At 34.8% G+C, this 21,580-nt stretch overlaps 1 protein-coding gene across 7 annotated transcripts in view; it reads left to right on the top strand.

Annotated features, from left to right (window-relative positions):
* Positions 1-21,277, top strand: part of LOC125665172 (integral membrane protein GPR155-like) — a 39,199-nt gene extending 17,922 nt beyond the window's left edge. Inside the window, exons 9-17 of one of the 7 annotated variants that reach the window (XM_048897782.2) lie at positions 1,081-1,174; positions 1,515-1,803; positions 4,656-4,682; positions 6,968-7,290; positions 12,980-13,075; positions 14,421-14,485; positions 16,076-16,123; positions 18,081-18,221; positions 19,011-21,277. In XM_048897782.2, the coding sequence (XP_048753739.2) occupies positions 1,081-1,174; positions 1,515-1,803; positions 4,656-4,682; positions 6,968-7,290; positions 12,980-13,075; positions 14,421-14,485; positions 16,076-16,123; positions 18,081-18,221; positions 19,011-19,245 (1,318 nt within the window). In that variant the 3' untranslated portion in view covers positions 19,246-21,277. Of the gene's footprint in view, positions 1-1,080; positions 1,175-1,514; positions 1,804-3,148; positions 3,203-4,655; positions 4,683-6,967; positions 7,291-12,979; positions 13,076-14,420; positions 14,486-16,075; positions 16,124-17,509; positions 17,722-18,080; positions 18,222-19,010 lie in introns of those variants that run through there. The other 6 variants (XM_048897781.2, XM_048897784.2, XM_056152108.1 and 3 more) reach the window with 6 other exon arrangements.
* The last annotated feature ends 303 nt before the right edge of the window (positions 21,278-21,580 follow it).

Genomic DNA, 21,580 nt, shown 5'->3' with positions numbered 1-21,580 from the left:
TCTAACTCATATTTAAACCCACGTAATTTTGACAATGAATTAGCCATTGCTGATTACCTGTGTCTCGGTATCGATTACCTGTGTCGCGTGGTATTGATTACCTGTGTCGCGTGGTATTGATTACCTGTGTCGTGTGGTATTGATTACCTGTGTCGTGGTATTGATTACCTGTGTCGTGTGGTATTAATTACCTGTGTCGTGTGGTATTGATTACCTGTGTCGTGTGGTATGGATTACCTGTGTCCCATGGTATTGATTACCTGTGTCGCGTGGTATTGATTACCTGTGTCGTGTGGTATTGATTACCTGTGTCACGTGGTATTGATTACCTGTGTCGTGTGGTATGGATTACCTGTGTCCCATGGTATTGATTACCTGTGTCGCGTGGTATTGATTACCTGTGTCGCGTGGTATTGATTACCTGTGTCTCGGTATCGATTACCTGTGTCGTGTGGTATCGATTACCTGTGTCGCGTGGTATCGGGATGTGGAAATTGGTCTTACTCACCTTGTCTACCGGCGTAGGTGTGTTTATTGGACTGTGTCACGTGGTATCAGGATGTGAGGCGTGTTTATTGGACAATGAGGAGGATGTTTTTTCAGTAATTGATTTACAGACCACATATAAACCATTGTAAATCAACTACAAACCATGTACTAATGAATATATCTTACTGACTGCCTGATTAGCATAAATGTATGAGAATTAAAACTTGCTTGATTTTGAGCGATCATGTAGGTTGCACTGTGACCTGAAATAACTATGACATCACACAAAAGTGATGTGAGAAACTGCATAGTTTATATATTTGCATTCGTATTCAGTTTAAACTTTTCAACAGTATTATTGAGCAGTTTCCCACTTTGACTTTAAATTGTGACAAGGGAAATAACTCATCTGTTAACCCTGTACAAAGACCAATGACTGACACGGGTGCTTTATGGAATATACGTGGTCTTAACGTGATCAATGTTAGATCTATATGTATGTATATCAATACATGAATGTATGTATGGATGGATACCCACTTCCACCCCTACCCTGTGGAACCAAATTGATGTTACTGGTTTTGATTTCAGAGTGCCTGTGTTCAGCACTGGTGTCCTGTATCTACTGGGCAGACATCACATGCATGATGAGATCGATCCCTCCTTTCACTATGGACGAGACCAGGTTTGTTATATTGAAGTTACGTAGAAGAATCATTGCTCACAGAGACATCATGGTGCATGTACATGTACAGTTTATATACATATACATATTGAAGAAGCACTTTCTTCACTGACAAAATGTCTTGCATACATGTGACATAAATTTTTTTTCATGTTTTCATCCTCCATTTAGAACCATTGTTGACACAATTGATTAATTTGAGTGTTAAGGTATGGTCTTTGCTAAGGTGAAATGTGATGTATAAATTTTCCTCGGTGACTATTTTGTCATGTACACATCTAATTTGATAGCTTTGTTTTGTATTAGGACTTAGGTAAATTTGTGTTTTTATAATTTTCAGTCTATCGTGTCGGTGTTGTTCATCCTTATATGCTGCATTGTGACCATCATCAGCCTCGTTCTGAAACAACGTAATGGTCGTGAATACAAACCTCTTACAACAGAGGATCCCGACGTGGAACAGTCCATCAGGGTCGGAAAGATGAAGTCAAAGATCAAAAGGGTCAATGGCAGGGCGACACGGCCAGGATTAGGATCCTGCCAAATCCAGATCAATTCAGAAAATTCCACCAATCGCAGCCCTCCTTCCAGGAGTTCTTGTAATGATTGTGACCAAGGCTGTGCTGGAGGTGAGGTTTCAACTTTAATCAATGACCTTTTTATATGATATTGACACAGTCTATTTATATTTGAAAGATGACATTTCATAAGTTATTTAAGTAGTATGGAATTATTTTTATAGCATCAATTCCTGGTGTAGTACATATTGTTGTAGGTCACCCTGAGCCACTCAGGTTATGCTTGTCTGTTGTCGTGCTCCATTTGTAAACTATTGAACATTGTTGACTTCTGAGAAAGAATTTGTCCAATGATTTTCAGCCGAGTTGCAACGAAGTTGAACTCGGCCATTGGTTTGGTAATGCGGGCGGGCGTCAACAATTGGTTTCTGGATGATAACTCGAAAAGTTTACAATCTAATCAAATAAGACTTTGATATATTGTTGGGTACCAGGTAAGGAGGACCCCTATTGATTTTGGAGAGAAATGGTCAAAGGTCAAGATCACAGTGACTGAAAATAGAATGAAAATTTCAGAAAAATTTGGTTTCCAGATGATAACTCAGAAAGTTTAAATCCGAATCAAATGAAACTTGGATATATTGTGGGATACCAGGTAAGGAACACCCCTATTGATTTTGGAGAAAAAAGGTCAAAGGTCAAGATCACAGTGACCGAAAATAGATTGAAAACTTCAGACAAATAATTATGGTTTCTGGACAGTAACACGAAAAATTTAAAACTGAAATTAGTTCTTCACAATTATAAATATGCCACATCATTTCTGACTTTACCATGTATCCCATGCAACTCGGCTCATGCACCTTTGGGTGCATATATTGATATATTTTTTTTAAATATTGGTCAATGGTGTCTCAGAGAGAAAAGAACAAAAATTTGGAATTTGATATTCTCTTACTCCTTAGTTCCCTAGGGATAGGATTAAAGTTTATAAAAATTATGCAATTTTTAAATATTTCCTTTGCCCCAGAGCAAAACATCTTAGCGCAAAGTTAAAATTAGCATGAAGAGCTCTCTGCTAAGGTAATGAAATTCATGGCCTGAGAGTCAGGTATAGGCCACCAGATGGGGCTGAATAGATTCTACAGACATATAAAATCTTCTGCAGCCTTTACTATTGACCAAGAAGCAGACAGGCTGAGTGCATACACATTATGAGCATGACAAACTTGATAAAAATTAGGAAAACTGATCTGATGGGGGGGGGGGGGGGGGGGGGGGTGAATGGTTCAGAGACTAAATTCAAGTAGAACACTTTAGAAATTAGCAATTTATAAAGTATCTAAATGAACCACACACATATTGATGTATTAAATTGCTTCACAGTATGTTGATATGTATTCAGATAAATGTTGTTGTATACATATATTGTACATGTATTTTTGTAAAACGTCAGGTTTAGGAGAAACTCACTCGGAGGTTCGAACAAGAAATCTTCAACATGTACAAGGTACTTAGTAAATAGAAAGTAGAGGACTGAAAGTAGAGAACTGAAATCAATAACTTTCTGTGTTGGAGCTAACGACTTCACCTTGATCACGTTAACTAACAGTGTGCTAAGCCTAATGCTTTGTTTTGTATGAACTGTGCTTCAAGCTGATGTATGAAAGGTAATGTGTAATGGAGAGCATGAATTTATTGCAGGGGTTAAAAAGATATCCTGTCAATGATCATAGAACTTTTTTTCCTGTGATATGTGTAGATCGATCAGTAGTCCAGGAATATTGAGCTAGTGTAGTGTATATGAATGAATAATTACTTGCATTCTCACGGAAATTCTACTACAGGCACCTGCAGTTTGCACTCTCTGTAAGCTTTTAAGATAACCACTTCTGAATACTAATTAGTATTCAAAATTGATCATGATGATCCCAAAAGCTTACAGAAAGTACAATCTGACTATTCAGAAGGACTTATGATCTGATCTCCAGTGAGGAAATCACAATTTAAGAGAAATTATCAGCTGTATATTTTTTCATTGGGGACGGGTGAGTATGTACATAAAATCTAGATATGCTATCCACACTGCAGGTGCCTGTGATTGTCCTACAGAATATGTACCTAGAAATTGTACAGCATTATATTGACTTGCTTTTGATGATGAAGTTAATATTATTCCTTATTTCCTTACATCATGATTGGCTACTTTAGAGAGGGAAAAAATCATGTCCAATTAAAACCCTCATCTTGTTCTGCAGGAGAAGCAGACTAGGTACAAATATGGCAAGATTCTTGTGAATCATTTAATTATTCATTCATTTAAAAATAAAAAAAAATCTGATGTTCATGAGGTCAATACTCATCTCCTCTCTTGGTCTCTGTGATTATCGTCTTTCATGGATAGTAAGTTTTTCTTATTTCCAATTCCTTAATTTTTCACTCGCATAGAGATAGGACTAGCTTCAGAAAAAGTGTAAGAACTTTTGACCTATACATGGCACATACAGCCATATTAGTGAGAGATCTTAACGTTCCAACTCACACCGTGACATAGGACTTCCTGTCTGAAGGAGCTGTGAAATTTTCTTCTAATTACCTATTTCAAATGTCTTGGGATTGATACGGCAATGGGATCGAGAATGAAACTGGGGCCTCCCAAATGCAAACCAAGCACTGCAACCACTTGTTCACCACAACCAGTTCTAAATCATTGTATCGACCTCATAAATCACAGTATTGACCTCATAAATCACAGTATTGACCTCATAAATCACAGTATTGACCTCGTAAATCACAGTATTGACCTCATAAATCATAGTATTGACCTCATAAATCACAGTATTGACCTCATAAACATCAGATTGTACGATACATGTATCAGTAGTTGTTTAGGTTCAGATTGTCAATGGTACCGGGTGAAAAGAGTTTATCAGGAAAAAAATCAACCTTCTCTGTCATTTTAGTTAACATTTATTCGGTTTCGGGAATGGGTAAGGACAGTTTATATTAATTGGCTAGCTAGCTTGTATACTTCCTATGCACACTAATCACATGCAGGTCATTAAAATGCATGAACATGAATCATAGCAACTGCTTTGCAATACTATATATCAAGCACATCATCATCAAACATAAATGATGTTACGAAGTCTTAATATTTTCAAAAGAATTAAAGCAGTATTTCTTTCAGATGTTACTATCATATCCAGAAAGTTGTAAGACTTTTGAGGAGACAAAATTTATTACCTTTGTAAATGATATAACATTTGTCTAAAATAAAATCTGGTAGAATATTTCTTGCCCATTTAGGTTTACTTAGCTGATGTGGATCATGACCTCAAATTAACCTGACATATATTATTCAAATAAGTATATTACTCCAGAGAGTTTTAATAAATGTATTTTGGAAAGGCTTGTTTTTGAATTTTGTTATAAAAGTATCCAGAAAACATGATACATGTTCTTATTCCTTTGTAAACTCGGCAAGATTGACTTGTAACTTTCGAGATCAACTGGTTGACAATGCATTAAATCAATGACTGTGTTTCCTCGGTGGCAAGTAAACAATGGTGTAATTTTACTGTAATGAAACTTTTTCTTAATAATTACATATCAAGTCATTGTTTTGGCTGACAGTGGTTTTTTTTAATGTAAAAGAAAGTCGATTACAGAAGTTACAGCTAATAATATTTTAGAGATACTGAATTTATACTTATACTTATATATGAAATCTTATATTGAAATTCACGTTAAGAAAAAAAAACAGAAATGAAATTTCAAATGATCGGGATTGTTTGTCACTTCCACCAGGTTTATATGTATTGTTTGTTAGCAAGATTGTGCAGAAAAATATTCAACGTTTGTGTGATCTTGCGAACGGTAGGTCTGGTGACTGCGGGTAACAAGTGATTTTATTATAGTAGTGGAATAGACCTGATGATGAATTGTACTGTAAGGATGGATTAAACTCTCTACAGTAGAGATTTGTAATCAGTAGATCTGATGGCAGATTAAACTCTCTATAGGTAGAGATTTGTAATCAGTAGATCTGATGGTGGATTAAACTTTCTATAGTAGAGATTTGTATTCAATAGATCTGATGGCAGATTAAACTCTCTATAGGTAGAGATTTGTAATCAGTAGATCTGATGGTGGATTAAAGTCTCTATTGGTAGGGATTTGTATTCTGGAAAGGCTCTTGTAATTAACTCACCAAAGCTGAAGGCTAAGTTAATTTTTCTGATTAAGTTTTATGTGGTGTCTCTCTGTATCTCTGTCTGGTATAAATATTTAATTACATTTTTCTCAAGAACAGATGTACCAAATCCAGCCAAACTTCATACAAAGTAACCTTGGGTAAAGGGGGTTCAAGTTTGTTTAAATGATGGACTAGGCCCCCTAGCAAGGGGCAATAATTAGGAAATGCCTTAAATCTGGTTAGTTTTGCTGTAGATAAATTTTTGACAATTTTGCAGGTTTATAAGATTTGCAATATTTTTCATAAAAATCAAATTTCTTATATTAAATCTCCTCAGGTGACAAAAGTAATTTGCAAAATTTAAGAATACACATTTTTTTTTATATTTTCTCAAGAATTATGGTAGTGAAACTAGTATTGTGAATGAGCGCTGAAAAGGTTTTCTTCTCAAGAACTGTTTGACAAGAAAAATTAAGAGTCTATCTGTAAGAAAGCGTCCCTGCTGCTGAAGATTCTAGTTAGTATAAACCAGGCTCCCCGAGGACGGGATGTGGCTGAAATAGAGGTTACAACTTTTACATAGATGTAGAAAGTAAAAAAAAATCTCAAGCACAACATTGAATCTTTGGTTTGTTATAATCCTACAGTTGAAGTCAACATTGAGAATCATTGATTTGTTATATTCCTATAGTTGAAGACAACATTGAATTGTTAGTTTGTTATAATCCTGCAGTTGAAGACAACATTGAATGTTTGGTTTGTTATAATCCTACAGTTGAGGACAACATTGAATCATTGGTTTGTTATAATTCTACAGTTGAAGACAACATTGAATCATTGGTTTGTTATAATCCTACAGTTGAGGACAGCATTGAGAATCATTGATTTGTTATAATCCTACAGTTGATGACAATATTGAGAATCATTGGTTTGTTATAATCCTACAGTTGAAGACAACATTGAGAATCATTGATTTGTTATAATCCTACAGTTGAGGACAGCATTGAGAATCATTAGTTTGTTATAATCCTACAGTTGAGGACAACATTGAATTATTGGTTTGTTATAATCCTACAGTTGAGGACAACATTGAAGATATTGTTCCATTTCCTTGTGAGACATCCAACCTCTTGTCTGACAGCTCAGAGAACAGTAGTTCCGAGTTGGGTCCTAGCCTGACAAATTCCGTGGAGGAGCAGACCTGTACATACGGAACATGCTCCCGCGATCAGAAACGTCAGTGCATGGGGCGACTGAGAGCGTATCAGGCATCGGTGGTCAACATTGCTGTTGGTGACGATGGAGTGCGGATTAATCAGCCTCGACGCTGTCCGAAAGATGAGTACCAGACAAACCGGTTCCTGGTTCTTCTCGTTCTGCTGCTACTCTCCATGTTTATCGTGAGTTTTTGTTTCCGGTTTTTATCCGTTTGTAACAAACATAGAAGAAACTTAGGTAGTAACTAAATGTGTTTTTTTTTTCGATTTGTTTTTAAATATCGTATTTCACCTGTCTAGTTAGTTCAGAGGATTACAACATTATCATAGTAATACATGTATGTACAAATGTAGAATGACAACGTGTTCAAGTCCAAGTAAATATTTTATTTGTTTCCAAATGATTTTACACAAAAAATACAATTTATAGGAAACCCAAGTAAGCTATTTCCTCCTCATTGTCTGCCACCTGCTTCAGCAGGCCTTGCTACCATGATAGAGAATAGACTTCAGTCAACATTTCATTTTGATTTCATTCATCACTACAGTAAAATAATTGTTAAAGCAGAGTGAGATCTGTAGTGTATAGTTGTCAAAGAAAGTGTGCAGGTACCTTAAAGACTCTAAACGCACCAGTCATTGAAGGTCAGAAGGTCACAGAAAGTGTGTAGGTACCTTAAAGACTCTAAGCGCACCAGTCATTGAAGGTCAGAAGGTCACAGAAAGTGTGCAGGTACCTTAAAGACTCTAAACGCACCAGTCATTGAAGGTCAGAAGGTCACAGAAAGTGTGTAGGTACCTTAAAGACTCTAAATGCACCAGTCACTGAAGGTCACAGAAAGTGTGTAGGTACCTTAAAGACGCTAAGCGCACCAGTCATTGAAGGTCAGAAGGTCACAGAAAGTGTGTAGGTACCTTAAAGACTCTAAACGCACCAGTCATTGAAGGTCAGAAGGTCACAGAAAGTGTGTAGGTACCTTAAAGACTCTAAATGCACCAGTCATTGAAGGTCAGAAGGTCACAGAAAGTGTGTAGGTACCTTAAAGACTCAAAACGCACCAGTCATTGAAGGTCAGAAGGTCACAGAAAGTGTGTAGGTACCTTAAAGACTCAAAACGCACCTGTCATTGAAGGTCAGAAAGTCACAGAAAGTGTGTAGGTACCTTAAAGACTCTAAGCGCATCAGTCATTGAAGGTCAGGAGGTCACAGAAAGTGTGTAGGTACCTTAAAGACTCTAAACGCATCAGTCATTGAAGGTCAGAAAGTCACAGAAAGTGTGCAGGTACCTTGAAGACTCTAAAGCATATCAGTCATTGAAGGTCAGGTTACACTATCAAAGAGCAAGGTACATTAAGGCCCAAATTTCGCCACAAAATTAGGATAAATTTAAAATGTGGTTTCACTTTGTTTAATCATTATGATTATGCACTAGGGCATTGTCCCTGATGATACATGTGAAAATTAGTGACGTAATATGTTCTGTGACGTCATTTTCCTTCTCTCCGATTGACATGATTTACCGAAATCGCCGAAATTAGCCGTTTTTTATGCCTTTGAAACCATTTTTAAGATCGAGCACATGCAACAACCACAAAGATGTTTTGTGTACAAATTAATCATGTTGAAAGTCAGTAATGAGCAAAATTTCGACTTGGTTGGTAAATGTGCAGACTATTAGATTTAACGTTTAACCATTTCCAGCGTTCATCTGTAATACAAATTTCAACGTTGATGGTGTTCATATATACAAGTTTAATGAATAAATAATATGCATATGTACAGCATATTAAATTTTATAAGATCTACATAGTTTGCATTGAAGAAGATAGTGTGTAATCAGAGAATTGGAATCTTCGACACAGATATTTCCGATTCCAATTTTACTCGTTTTATGTTTGATATAGATACTCAATGGCAAAGTTCAATCACATATTATTCTTTTTTATCATAGATAGTTTATGACATGAATTATCCCTCTAAATTGGTGTGCATATACTGTGGCGGCTACAATGCGTATCTAAATACATGTCTAAATATGCCTTGCCAGTCATAATATTCTAACGTACATGTAGTCTAATTATAAGTTACTGGGTATGTTGCATGTGTAATTTCAAATGCTATTCTAATATTGTATTAAGCAATATGTCAGACACATCTAATGATTGTCCATCTGAATAAAAAACCCAATCATGATACATAATATGTATGGTATTAAGTAAGAATTTTATTATGGCTTTGGCCTCACTTTTTAAAAAAAAATACTCGTTTGCAACCGAATGCAATATTTGTTTATAAAATAAAAAGTTTAATAATATCGAAAATGAAAGCGCGATAGCTTAATCGGTACCTTTATATCAGAGCATAATAGTGCGAGAGTTCGAATGCAAAATTCGGTTATATTTTCCCCGTAAAAATTGAATTAGTAGCAAGTCAAACATACAGGCTTTAAATATATACACTTGAAAATCAATTCATTACAATATATTGTTCATTATTTACATGCTGCAGTACCTGCAGTTTTATGACATGTATGTTTCCTATCAAAACAATTCCAACTTCGCGATCTGTTGTTTATATTACAAAGTTGTCGAACTCATTTAGGAGAGGTTACTCCATGATATATATGGTAATGAAATATTCGCATCTACCCTGCTATAAGAGTGAATGTTGGTAGTTGATAGATGAACGATGTAGTATCTAGATATCTAAATTATTACTCATTTGTAAGCTAAAAGATAAAATATACGCTTGTATTGTGTGTTCCAAGAGGACAAAACCCGGTGAACCCCGATCATTACATGTAAAACATAGATTTAAAAAACCCACATTTCTTAAGGAAACATTTTTAGTAGAAACGAACGACTCTGACTGAATTTGTAATCAATGTCAACAGATCTACAACTCTAATCGTTTCATGCTTAAATTTTCGCAAGCATTCAGTACTACCATAAAAGGGGGGGGGGGGGATAAATCAAAATTCCCATGTAAAATTTTTGGAAAAAGTACATTCTCAAAACAAAAGAATGTGTGGGCCAAATTCCCCTGTTGCTACATCGCTGTGATAATTATTTGTTTATAGATTCACCTTACAATTGTCGATAACTGAGGCACGTGTTCTGTGACAAAGTTTTATTTAAAAATACATGATAGCTAGTCATTGGTTACTATTTTCATCATTAAATCGTGGAACTGGTGTTGAAGTATTAGAACGCGATTTTCACACATAAGGAGAACTTTTTTTTCCAGCATTGCACTCTAACCATCCCACTCTCCGTCGGTCACTTAGCATTTAGTGGCATGTGCACAAAACACCGCTTAATGACTATATCCGAATCATGCGCGGATCTAGAGTGGAGGTCCGGACACCCCCTCCCCTCCCCTCTGGAATTAAAGTTGCATGTAATTTGTGCGCAAAGTAATGAGGACTAAACCAGAGCACAATATTACTCTCCGAAATTTCTCTGCATTTAGATGGATGAAGTATACGTCAGTCGCGTGTCATTTACTACAAAAGAAAATCGCATATTCCCAGTTCCATGGAAATCGTGCAGCATGCAGAAAGGAACCTGAATAGGTGTCTGACAAAATCAAGTGAAGAAGTCCTTGTACACAACGATGGCTTCGAAAAACATGTGCCGGTCATGATCACGGTCTGGTGATATCGTGCACTTTTGCACGATGATGAATATCTAATATGAACTTAAGATCGAATGAAACTTAATTGGCTGTTTTATAATAATTTAATTATTTACATATTGTTAAGTATAACATTTTCTACAATTTTACGTTCTGTAGTAATTTTCTTGAGATCGATTAACTGAACAACGTGAACAAGCATACGATATGTCTCCGAGTAAAACATTACTTAACCGCCGAGTTTCACCTGAAAAAAAAAAACTATTTGGTAAACAATGTGCACCCCTTTCTCACACCAAAAATCCTTGAAAAAAAGTGCATATATTCGACAAAATACGGTACTATGCTACACATCGACGTATTCTTCATGATATTCAAGCATAATATGATGGTTTGATGAGATAATCAGGAAAAAGAGGCTAGATTTGGTCATAAAATTTTCATTTATTTGTCTCAAATGAACAATTTGCATCTAGATTTTGAATTTTTTCCCCCGGACCCCCACCCTCTTTAAGAGGGGACAAGCCCCTCCCGCACTCTTCCTCTCGTCGCATCGCGACTCGGCCGTCTACTTTCAGCAGCCGGACTAGTCACAAATCAGCAGGACTAGTAATTTATAGATTCTAGTAGTCCTTTTCACTGGTATAGTGAATAAACGTAGTGTCAAAAACTGATTAGATCTTACACCTTTCATTATTTTGACAATTGCTGGAAAATATAAATATCTTTGACTGACGGCATTATATATGCTGATGCACTGTCATAGTGATTGACTTTGGTACGGTTAATAGACAGTCTCTGCTTCATTCATCATTAGAAACTGGCCGAAAAGGAATTGTTGAATGATTTATTAGACAGGGAAACCAAGGTTGTTTTCATATCTCCGACTAAATCGGCATGTATCGAAAGGTAGAAGGGGGGTGTAAAAAATATACGATCCTCTCCCTTGCGGACTTCGGACGTGGTTTGAGACAATGAATATAATTTATGATTCAAAATTTTTTCCTTTGCGTAAATACTAATGCATTGAAAGATATGTTATATAAAGATAATTGTCAGGAGCCTGCATATTTTTTTTTTTTTTTTTTCAAATAAAGAGTGTAAATAGATGCAAGTGTATATGCTAAAACATTGAATATAATACCGACAAGATTATTTTTTGTTAGGGTTTTCATGGTGTCAGTGTCAACTCTTGTGTAGAACTTATCACATTGTATGTAAATCTTATCACATCCTATAAGGTTCACATTTGGTCCCATTGCCTTTATTTTGAATTTAATAAAAAAAACTTTTCAAGTTCGTTTTATAATATTTCTGTTCACATATATTCTGAATGAATTTCATATTCTTTTTACTACATGTACAATCCAATGTAGCATTGGTTAGTGCGTGTTCCTTTGCTGAAAACATTCAGTGCGCTCGAAAAAAAAAAAAGAACAAAGTGTACATTTACACACAAGAATAACTTAAGGTAACCAAGCGCTACGTACATATATGATATTCATTTAATTTGGATTTTATTTAAAACTATGCAAATTGGATGCACATGTAAATACAATGTTAAAATTGAATAAATATATATGGGTTGCTCTACAATTCTTAGATACAATTACACTAATCGTCTTTCATATCACAGCATCCGCCGCATCGAATCATCTACAATTGATTAAAACTTTCGGAAAAAATCAATTAAACTTTTCAAATAAAAATCATAGTGCACATTTGTTTAATAAAACTTTGAGCATATGGCGATATAAATCGGATTATTTTCATATTGAGTTCATGACATAGCTTTCTTGTTCATGACGTCGCATAAAGTAACATCAAAATGGCACAACGTTATCGTAAACTATACTGTATTTACATATGTATTTTACATAAGTAAAGCTTTTTACGAAGACATCATAACCATTTTATGGAAGTATACACCATATGAAAGAATTTTGGGGAATATCATTTAATTTGGACGCGGGGCCAAATTTGGTCCCAAACGTACCTTGTCCGTAAGGCGAAAATACTAGCAGGAACTTATCGTTGATTATTATGTGATCATTTTGGATTTTATTCTTTTAAATTATTTAACAACTGTGTCGATTTCTTCATTCATTTTTTGACATTATATATATATTATAAATAGACTTTCGGTTTTGATTTTAAGATGTATCAAAGAAATTAGTTGCCCTGTGTGTTAAATCCATATAGCAGGTGTCTGTCATTATACTGGTGTCTTTTCAGGGTCTCTTCCTTTGTACTTGGAGATTGTTCAACAAAACCATGTCGGGAATTTATGTGGAGATGGAATTCCTAGATGCAGTGTTTAATTATGGACAGGTATGAAATATTCTGATCGTACATCTGTCAGTGATAAAATCACAAAGAGTATCAAGATTTGTTTGTTGTAATCATGTTTAGATTATTATTGATATTAGTTTTGTCTGTCAATTAAAATTTCTTGTGTATTATATCCTCAGAAAAGTGTGTGTGTTATAAAACCAAGTTGAGACTATTTGGTGAAAGTCAGAGCGACAGTGGGAAATTTTTGTAAAATTTATCTAAATCGTAATATTATTGAAAAGGGAGATATTAATGTGACAGTTAGTGTGTGGGTGAGTATGTGTGTAACACTGAGCTTGTAGACTCCCTGCAGGGCACATTTTTTGCTCACATATAGCTTTGTTATCGAAAAAAATAATTTAGGGTTAAAAGGTCAAAGACCAAGATCACTACAAAACTTCATAGGAAAATCTTTTAGTTTAATAAAACACTCTAGAGTCCACATTTTTTTTTTTTTGCTTAAAGTAATTCCACCCTCCTATGATGTCATCAGATTTTGCAAAATCAATGATTTATTTAGATTTGTGCATGATAGGAACATAAATTTTGTTGGAGTCTTTTCCGATAGTTATTGTAAAAAATCTTTGTTAAAAATAAACTACTTTAAAATCTAGTTATAGGTGAATAATCAATGATACGTTTCAAAATATTGAACCCAAGGGCAATAACTCTGTTTTATTGATTTCTTTATGAAGTCTATTACGCGATAGATTTCCTTTAATGTTTACAGACATTTTGTATACTGTAGTGAAGAAACATTTCATGAAATTGTAATGAATGCTATTATATAGTCATAACCAGTTGTTTTAAAATTTGGATAACACTATTTAAGGGAAATTACAATTTTCTGACGGTGATATATAATGTCGTATATGTATGTCTCACAACTTAAAAAGTGTGCTGACCTATATGTTTTATTTGATAATTTGTTAGTTTTAACTCTAATGAATGGAAACAAACACACTTTTTAAACTTGTATCAGATAAAATTGTGAGTATGGCGTTACCTTAATGATTAATTTGATACTTCCCCTGTTGCTTTGTTATCAAAAGAGGAAGAACCCTGTCAATTGGGGCTACAAAGGGCAAGATCAATGTGGGACCTTATAGGAAAAGTTTATAGACACTCTAGAGACAACATTGTTTGCTCAATTGATTTGATACCTCACAAGTAGTTTTGGTACCTAGAGAGAAAAACATCTTAGACTATTGATTTTGGAGTCAAGAGGTCAAGTTCACTATGGGACTTCATAGAAAAGGCTTACAGACACTCATTGCGAGGGGATATACCCCCGCCTTGCAGAGCTCTTGTTTTTCATAACCTTTATTTTTTCTCGTTTCAGGGATTCATTATCTTAGCAATATTTGGATTTGATACCAAATACATTTTCTTGCCATTTATAAGAAGGTAAGAATCTGCAGTGTAACAGGAATAGAGTGTTTCCCGTTAATCCTTTAGTTGAAGCATTGAGCAACCATTGAGAGTGAGAATGTGATATTAACATGTTAGTTAAACTGAAACTTGTGAAAGCATGTAGATATAACATACATGTATGATTTGATTTGATTTATCAGTGTTAAAACACTAAGAATGCAAATTAATTATTTGTGCTATTACACTGTATTGGGGTAGAGGTTTGTAAGAGTAGACACACCCCCCCCCCCCCCCCCCCCCCCCACCCCACACACACACACACACACAATTTTCCTGTTAGACCATACATTAAGTCAAAGACTTGTGTTTTCCAGATAAAGATATACAAACTCATGATATACAGCCAATCTCAAACATGCTTGTACACACGTACCAAATTAAAATTTATTGTATCTATGTTAAAGTATGTTTCTGTTCACTGCATGGTCATGTGAAATACATTTAACTATATGTAACCGTCATGTATTTAAATTAAAACACACTGGTGGTTCGGGTTCTAAAGTTCTTTATTGTTATATCCTAATTCTGGAGGATGATCGTAAACTCGGAAGAACAGAAACTGTAGTAAAACTTAGTTTCTTTGATATGACAATACGTGAATAATAAGTCACTCAGTCCGGGTATGGAGTTGGTGCTATATAAGCAAGATTCGCGCCAATTCCAGAAACGAACCCAGCAACACTCCATACTGGGTTCGTTTCTGGAATTGGCGCGAATCTTGCTTATATAGCACCAAACCAGTAAAACAACTCACAAGATACTCACAACTACACACAAACCATACTGACCTTTCACACTTCTCTCTCCACCAATCAGCGTTCATCCCCATGAATATGAATGAAATGAAACGACTTACGATGAAATCAGTAACGTAATGAAATTATATTAGTATGTTAAATATGAATTATTTCATCCTGTGACATATAGTTCGATACTATTGGGAGAGAAAAACTGGTGTTGAGAGTACATCAGTTGACGTAGTGTTATAATGCTTTGTGGTCAAAATATGAATGTCACCAGAAATTTGAACAATATCATATTGCATGTGTAGAAAAACACTGTAAACTGCTCAACCATATTACTGTCAAGAAAAAAATTCAAATGCAGTAAAAATATGTTTGTTCCAACATTGCTGCTGAAAATATGAAAAAGATGTGCTAGCCCAGTGAACGTTATAGATTAGGGGGGGGGGGGGGGTATAGTCCTATTAGAATGGGTCTAGTGTAAATGTTTCATATATCTGATATCAATGCTATCTAAGATAGATTATATCTGGTACCTAGATACAGTATTATATAAAAACCAGAGTTTGATCATATATAGTACTCTTTACTATTTATGTTTGTTAGCATTCAAAGTTTCTTTGAAGTTTCGTAGAAAAGTCTTTTTCAATATACAAATTGCTTCCAGTGCTGAAACAAAATTATAGTATTCATGTATGAAATGTGCATTTCCAAATTCTGTGTAAATCTAATATCTTTTCTGTTTATTAAAACACTGATAATTCTGTGTAAATCTAATATCTCTTTTCTGTTTATTAAAACACTGATAATTCTTTGCAAGTTTGGCATCAAATGTGCGATTCAAATGGCTGAAGCTGTTGTGTCTCAGGTAACCATGGTAACTAATTAACAGTCTGCCATGTTGTTTGCTTGTTTGTTTTGTCTAATAGTATCAAAACTTTTTAGATTTCTGTACTTAAGTAATGTGAAGGTTTTGTAATTCTGGTGTGTCATAGCTTTTTGTTGCTCTCACTGTTATGCAGAAATCAAATGGTTTAAGTGGACAAATTAACGCATGTGTACTTCGCCATTTCTTCATCGAAAAAAAAAAAAATTCAGAAAAGACCGACCTCGATATTCTAACATCTATGTTTTGATTCATTTCTCACAGGATCAGAAAAATTCTAGGGTATATATTATATGTTTGATAGTTTGGAGTTAAACTTGGGAGAGGAAATTTTCATGGTTAACGGTTCTTGCATGGGTGGAATTATCATACTTCTCCAGAGAGTTTCTGGGGTAGATTGGAATCGCCCTGTCCATTTGTCCATACACCTGATTAGGCATCCTCGTCCTGTCCTTAGATTTAAAATAAAGAGGCAATGAATGCTCAAATGAGCTGAAGGTACATCATGGTTTTTGTCCAAGGTTATTTCCATAGGTGCTTGGGTCATGGATAATGTAAATAAAGAATATGGAGCTATCGAGGAAATTCTAACTATGATCGTAACATTTTTTTCACTCCATGATGCGTATTTTTATATTTCTGTAATCTATTTTACTTATGATAGACTAGTATCTATAAAAAAAAAAATAATTTCATAAATGTTTGAAAATTGACTTCACCAACCATATACTAAAATACGGCTCCATTTTTAATTAGTGAAAATGGGATGATACCATCGCACAAGATTACAAAACTGAGGCACGATCCTTGTTTGATAAGAAGTCTTTACATGTCACATGTAGCTGTTTCCTTTTTTTTGTATTTTTTTAATATGATTGAGTATTGTACTAGAGTTTATTCATCATAGAATTATTAAAAAAAATTATGAGCAAAACTACTGTCTAAGTGTGCATATCTCCCTTTGATATGTGAACTAACTGTATTTTCGTGTCTCAATGTTGAAATGCATGTTGGTGTTGTGTTGGAATGTCGCCATTTTGTTAAATATTTGTATATGTGTGATTAAAGAGAAAATCTTGTTTGTACTGTGGGGATAAGAAAAAGTCCTTTGATGTCATCCTATATACATTATATACTTTGTTTTCATATCCCCTCAATACAAGCAAACTTTCATATTTGTATATTTTGTAATTCAACTTGTTTCTGTATTTGAATATAGGTTTTTATATTAAGTTCAAAGGTCATTTGTGTGTCACATTATAAACAATGAAACATCAAAGGTTTACTACTAAACAAAACATTGGTAAATGGAAATATTTAATTGTAAAATGCAGAAGAAGGCTTCATACTAAATAAATCTTCCTCCAGATATTTTAGAGTGAAATGCGGGAGAAGGCTTGTCTTGGCTTGATACTAAATGAATGTTCCGCCAGGCTTCTTCATCCAGGCTTGTACATGCTGATAATTTAGAGTAAAGTGCAGGAGAGGGCATGTCCTTCTGGGCGCCTCCCAGGCTTATACATGCTGATCTTGTAAACAGGACAGGTGGCAGTGTTAGAGAAAGGGATTTTGAAATAAAATTTTTTAGCCTTGTATGATAGATTTGAATTAATTAAAATAATTTAATTAAATAAAAATTCCAAATTTTTTGGATATTGTACATGATTAAACACAAATGGTATCATTTTGAAATTTTATTATATAACTGTACTTATTATATACTTATAGTGAATATATGAATTTTCACTGAAACTGCAACTTTATTTTCAACAATATGATATGTAACAGTGAAGAAAGATTACTAAAAAGTTAATTCTACACATGACTTTTCTAAAATGCATTCAATATTCCAGTCATTTTAAAATTATATACTGTCAGTGTATCTAATGTAGCCTAGCCTAGAGGATTGCTGAGAGTTACCTACTCCTTGTTTTGACAGATGGCGCCGCTTTGTGTATGGGGTGGAGGTGGTACAAATTCCAGAGAGAGTTGATCTTGATGACGAAACCATCCATCTTTGTGAGCAGTTTATCAGATACCACAAAGACAACTGTGCCAAAAAAATAGTCAAAGATCAGAGGTGGGTTGGTTGTATATTGTTTAATGTCCCGCTCGAGAATCTTTCACTCATATGGAGACGTCACCATTGCCGGTGAAGGGCTGTAAAATTTAGGCCTATGCTCGGCATTTACAGCCTTTGAACAGTGAGGGATCTTTATCATGCCACACCTGTGGTGACACGGGGCCTCGGTTTTTGTGGTCTCATCCAAAGGATCGCCCCATTTAGTCACCTCTTATGACAAGCAAGGGGTACTGAGGACTATTCTAATCCGGATTAATGAGAGTTAAGTATGAAATGGTTAAAAGTAGGTCAGGATAAGGAAATTTTATGTAGAGCTTTATCATTGCACATTGAAGAGTTCCTTTTCATTATCAACTAATCCAGATATCCTTGTGTTTTACAGAAAGATTGATAGAATTTTAAAACTTTCTTGTCAAATTAAAGATTAGATGTTATTGGTGGATTTTGGGATGGGAGGGTCCTTTTTTGCCACAATAATGTGTGTAAAACTCAAAAGACTTGCCACCCAAAATGACAGAGTATTTTGGCTAATACTTGATAATATAAGGACAGTATACAATTTAATAAGTGTGGTATATTTTAAAAATTGTAAATACTTCATACATTACTTCATCATAACTTTAAAGGATATGTTATTGTAGTTGTGCAAAAATATATCTGATTAATGTATAGAACATCTTTGCTCGCCCAATGTCCGATCTGCTTGAGAGCAAGTGTATTGGACACTTGCCCAGAGAAGATGGAAGTATAAATGATCCGGACATTAGAATAATTATTATTTTTCAGGTACAATTTTCGGGAGTACAGAGATGTTTTTACAGGACTGGAGTTGTGTGATTGGTTGACAAAGGTTGGTCTGGTACACGATCGAGGAGAAGCTGTGAAATATGGAAGAACACTTCTGATTGGACGAGTGATTGCTCATGTTAAGAATGAACACCATTTCCATGATCTGCCATACTTTTATAGTTTTCTCGATGATGAGGAAGCTGTCATGAAGAGCATATCAGAAAATACTTGATGTTTGCTGTTACAGATGAATTGCACAATCAGAAAATGTATTTCTCTTTACTGAGTCAGTCTGAAGTCGGTGTCTTTCTCCGTTTTCTGTTCGTAACCAAATTTTCATGGTACTCTGCCGAATGAAAACAATGGGCTTATTTTTGTCCTCTTATATATTTTGCCCCAACGTACTTTTGAAAGGCGTTTGATGAAGATGTGTAAAGAGGGAGATAACTCTTATGAATGTTGAGATCAATCTATATATAAATGTGCTGTTTTGCATTCCATTATGTATGTTTAGTTGATATTGAATGATATGTTGTTATGGAAAATCTTAATGTATAAATCTAGTCTCCACAGCACTCAAAACACACAGTCAAACCTCGTTATCGCAAACTCAATGGGACTGGGAGAAAAGTTCGAGATATCCGAGGATTCGAGATATCGAGGGTAAAATACTAAAGAATAAGCGGTTTTGACTTCCGAATCACTTCGCCATATCCATGGTATTTGAGATATCGGTGTTCGACATACCTAAGTGCAACTCTATTTGAAATGCTATTGTTACTTTTGTTTTTGAATGATTTTTTTTCTTCTGAATCATATATTTTTTTACTGTACTTTAAATTTTACTAAATGCTGCATGGTGACAGTTTGTAGATTATATTTGTAGATCTACATGTTTCATTTAAATTACAACATGTAATTAACCTTATTATCGTTAATCTTAATGAACAGGGATTCTGTGTTATATCATACAGATCATTCCGTATGCTGTGAATGGTGCTATATATTACGCATTCCGATATAGTGTGTGTGTGCTGTTACAGTATTTTGTTCAGATTTATTTGACTTTGAATTCTTTTCTAATTCTTTATTTTTATAAGTGGATCAGTGAATTTGCCAAACTTATGAAATGAAGATAACAATTTTTGGGTCCCCTGAATCACTCTGTGGACCTGTAAAGATCTGTTTGTATCCATCATGATATTTTTCTACTTTGTCTCAAATACTGTTCCAAGCGGTATCAATTAAGTAATTCCATGCTCTTCTTTTGTTTTGCCAATAACATACGCAGATTTTAATATGATATTTGTGATCCCTGGTGGGAGAGGGGGAGGGGGTAGGCACTGTAGTTCCGTTTGTTTACACTAACATGTTCCTGTGTGTACAGGATTTTTAAATTGTAATGTGGCTGACGAAAAGCTAAACAAATACTACAGGAAAAAGGGCACAAATGCACAGCATGTAAATAAGTAAAAATAGGTCAAAGGAGGAAAAAACCTGTTATACAGTTTGACTTCTCAAAAGTAAATATAATAACTCATGTAGCAACTGTCATATGATATTTAGGCAAAACTAAACACTCGAATTATCAACCAAAGGCAACTGAACTGATGAAATCTATTAAAGGTGCTGCAGTTATGTCAGAAAAAGACAGTGAGTTAAGTAATGCCATATGTAAAAGGGTTGTTGTGTAATATGAATGCACAAAATATTGTACTGTTCATCATTCCAAATAAGAAAATGGTTATTGGTTAAAGAATGACTCATATAAATGTCAGTAATGCTAAACTGCGACAGTTATTTATCTTGGTTAACAAAACATAAAAAACATCGGCCTTATATTTTAAATATAACACGCCAGTCTATTATTGGAAACCGGTGTTTTCCATTTAGATTTCTGAGTTGGCCGTTTCGTCAGCAAATGCGCTATACCTCTTTGGGGAAATATTTTACACTCAGAACTCTTGGCTTCACATCTGCCTAAAATTAGCTTCGTCCTGCACTTGCATGTAACTTACCTGAGGAAAACTGACTGGTTAAAAACCTCAGTCTTTAAGCTACATGGACCTTTTATTCATGCAATGCAAAGAAAGTATGTCACAGCCAGCTGATGATGGCAGATACTACTTGAAGCAAAGCTCTACAAATGATGGCTTTTCACGGGCGTATTGTGTACCGTTTTTCGGTACTTTTGTTTAGTAGCTCCTATGACCTTGTCTGTTAATTTAATTCCGTTGTTTGAAATAAACTATTTTTTCATGAAATTCATCTACTTGTGTGTTTGTAAAAGGAATGCTGATATATGTACACTGCACTCTATAAATACAAAGGAGTTTTCAACAGAGTGATCTGCCCCTCGTTCACATATTACTGTTTTTAGCTCACCTGAGCTAAAAGCTCAAGTGAGCTTTTCTGATCACCCGTATTCCGGCGTCTGTCCGTCTGTAAACTTTTAACATTTTTAACTTCTCAAAAACCACTAGGCCAATTTCAACCAAAGTTGGCACAAAGCATCCTTAGGTAAAGGGAATTCTAAATTGTTAAAATAAAGGGCCAGGCCACCTTTC

Source organism: Ostrea edulis, chromosome 10 (assembly GCF_947568905.1).
Source record: "Ostrea edulis chromosome 10, xbOstEdul1.1, whole genome shotgun sequence".
NCBI classification, from domain to species: Eukaryota; Metazoa; Mollusca; class Bivalvia; order Ostreida; family Ostreidae; genus Ostrea; species Ostrea edulis.
The sequence above is the reverse complement of the archived record's forward strand: the minus strand, read 5'-3'. Positions and strand labels throughout refer to the sequence as shown.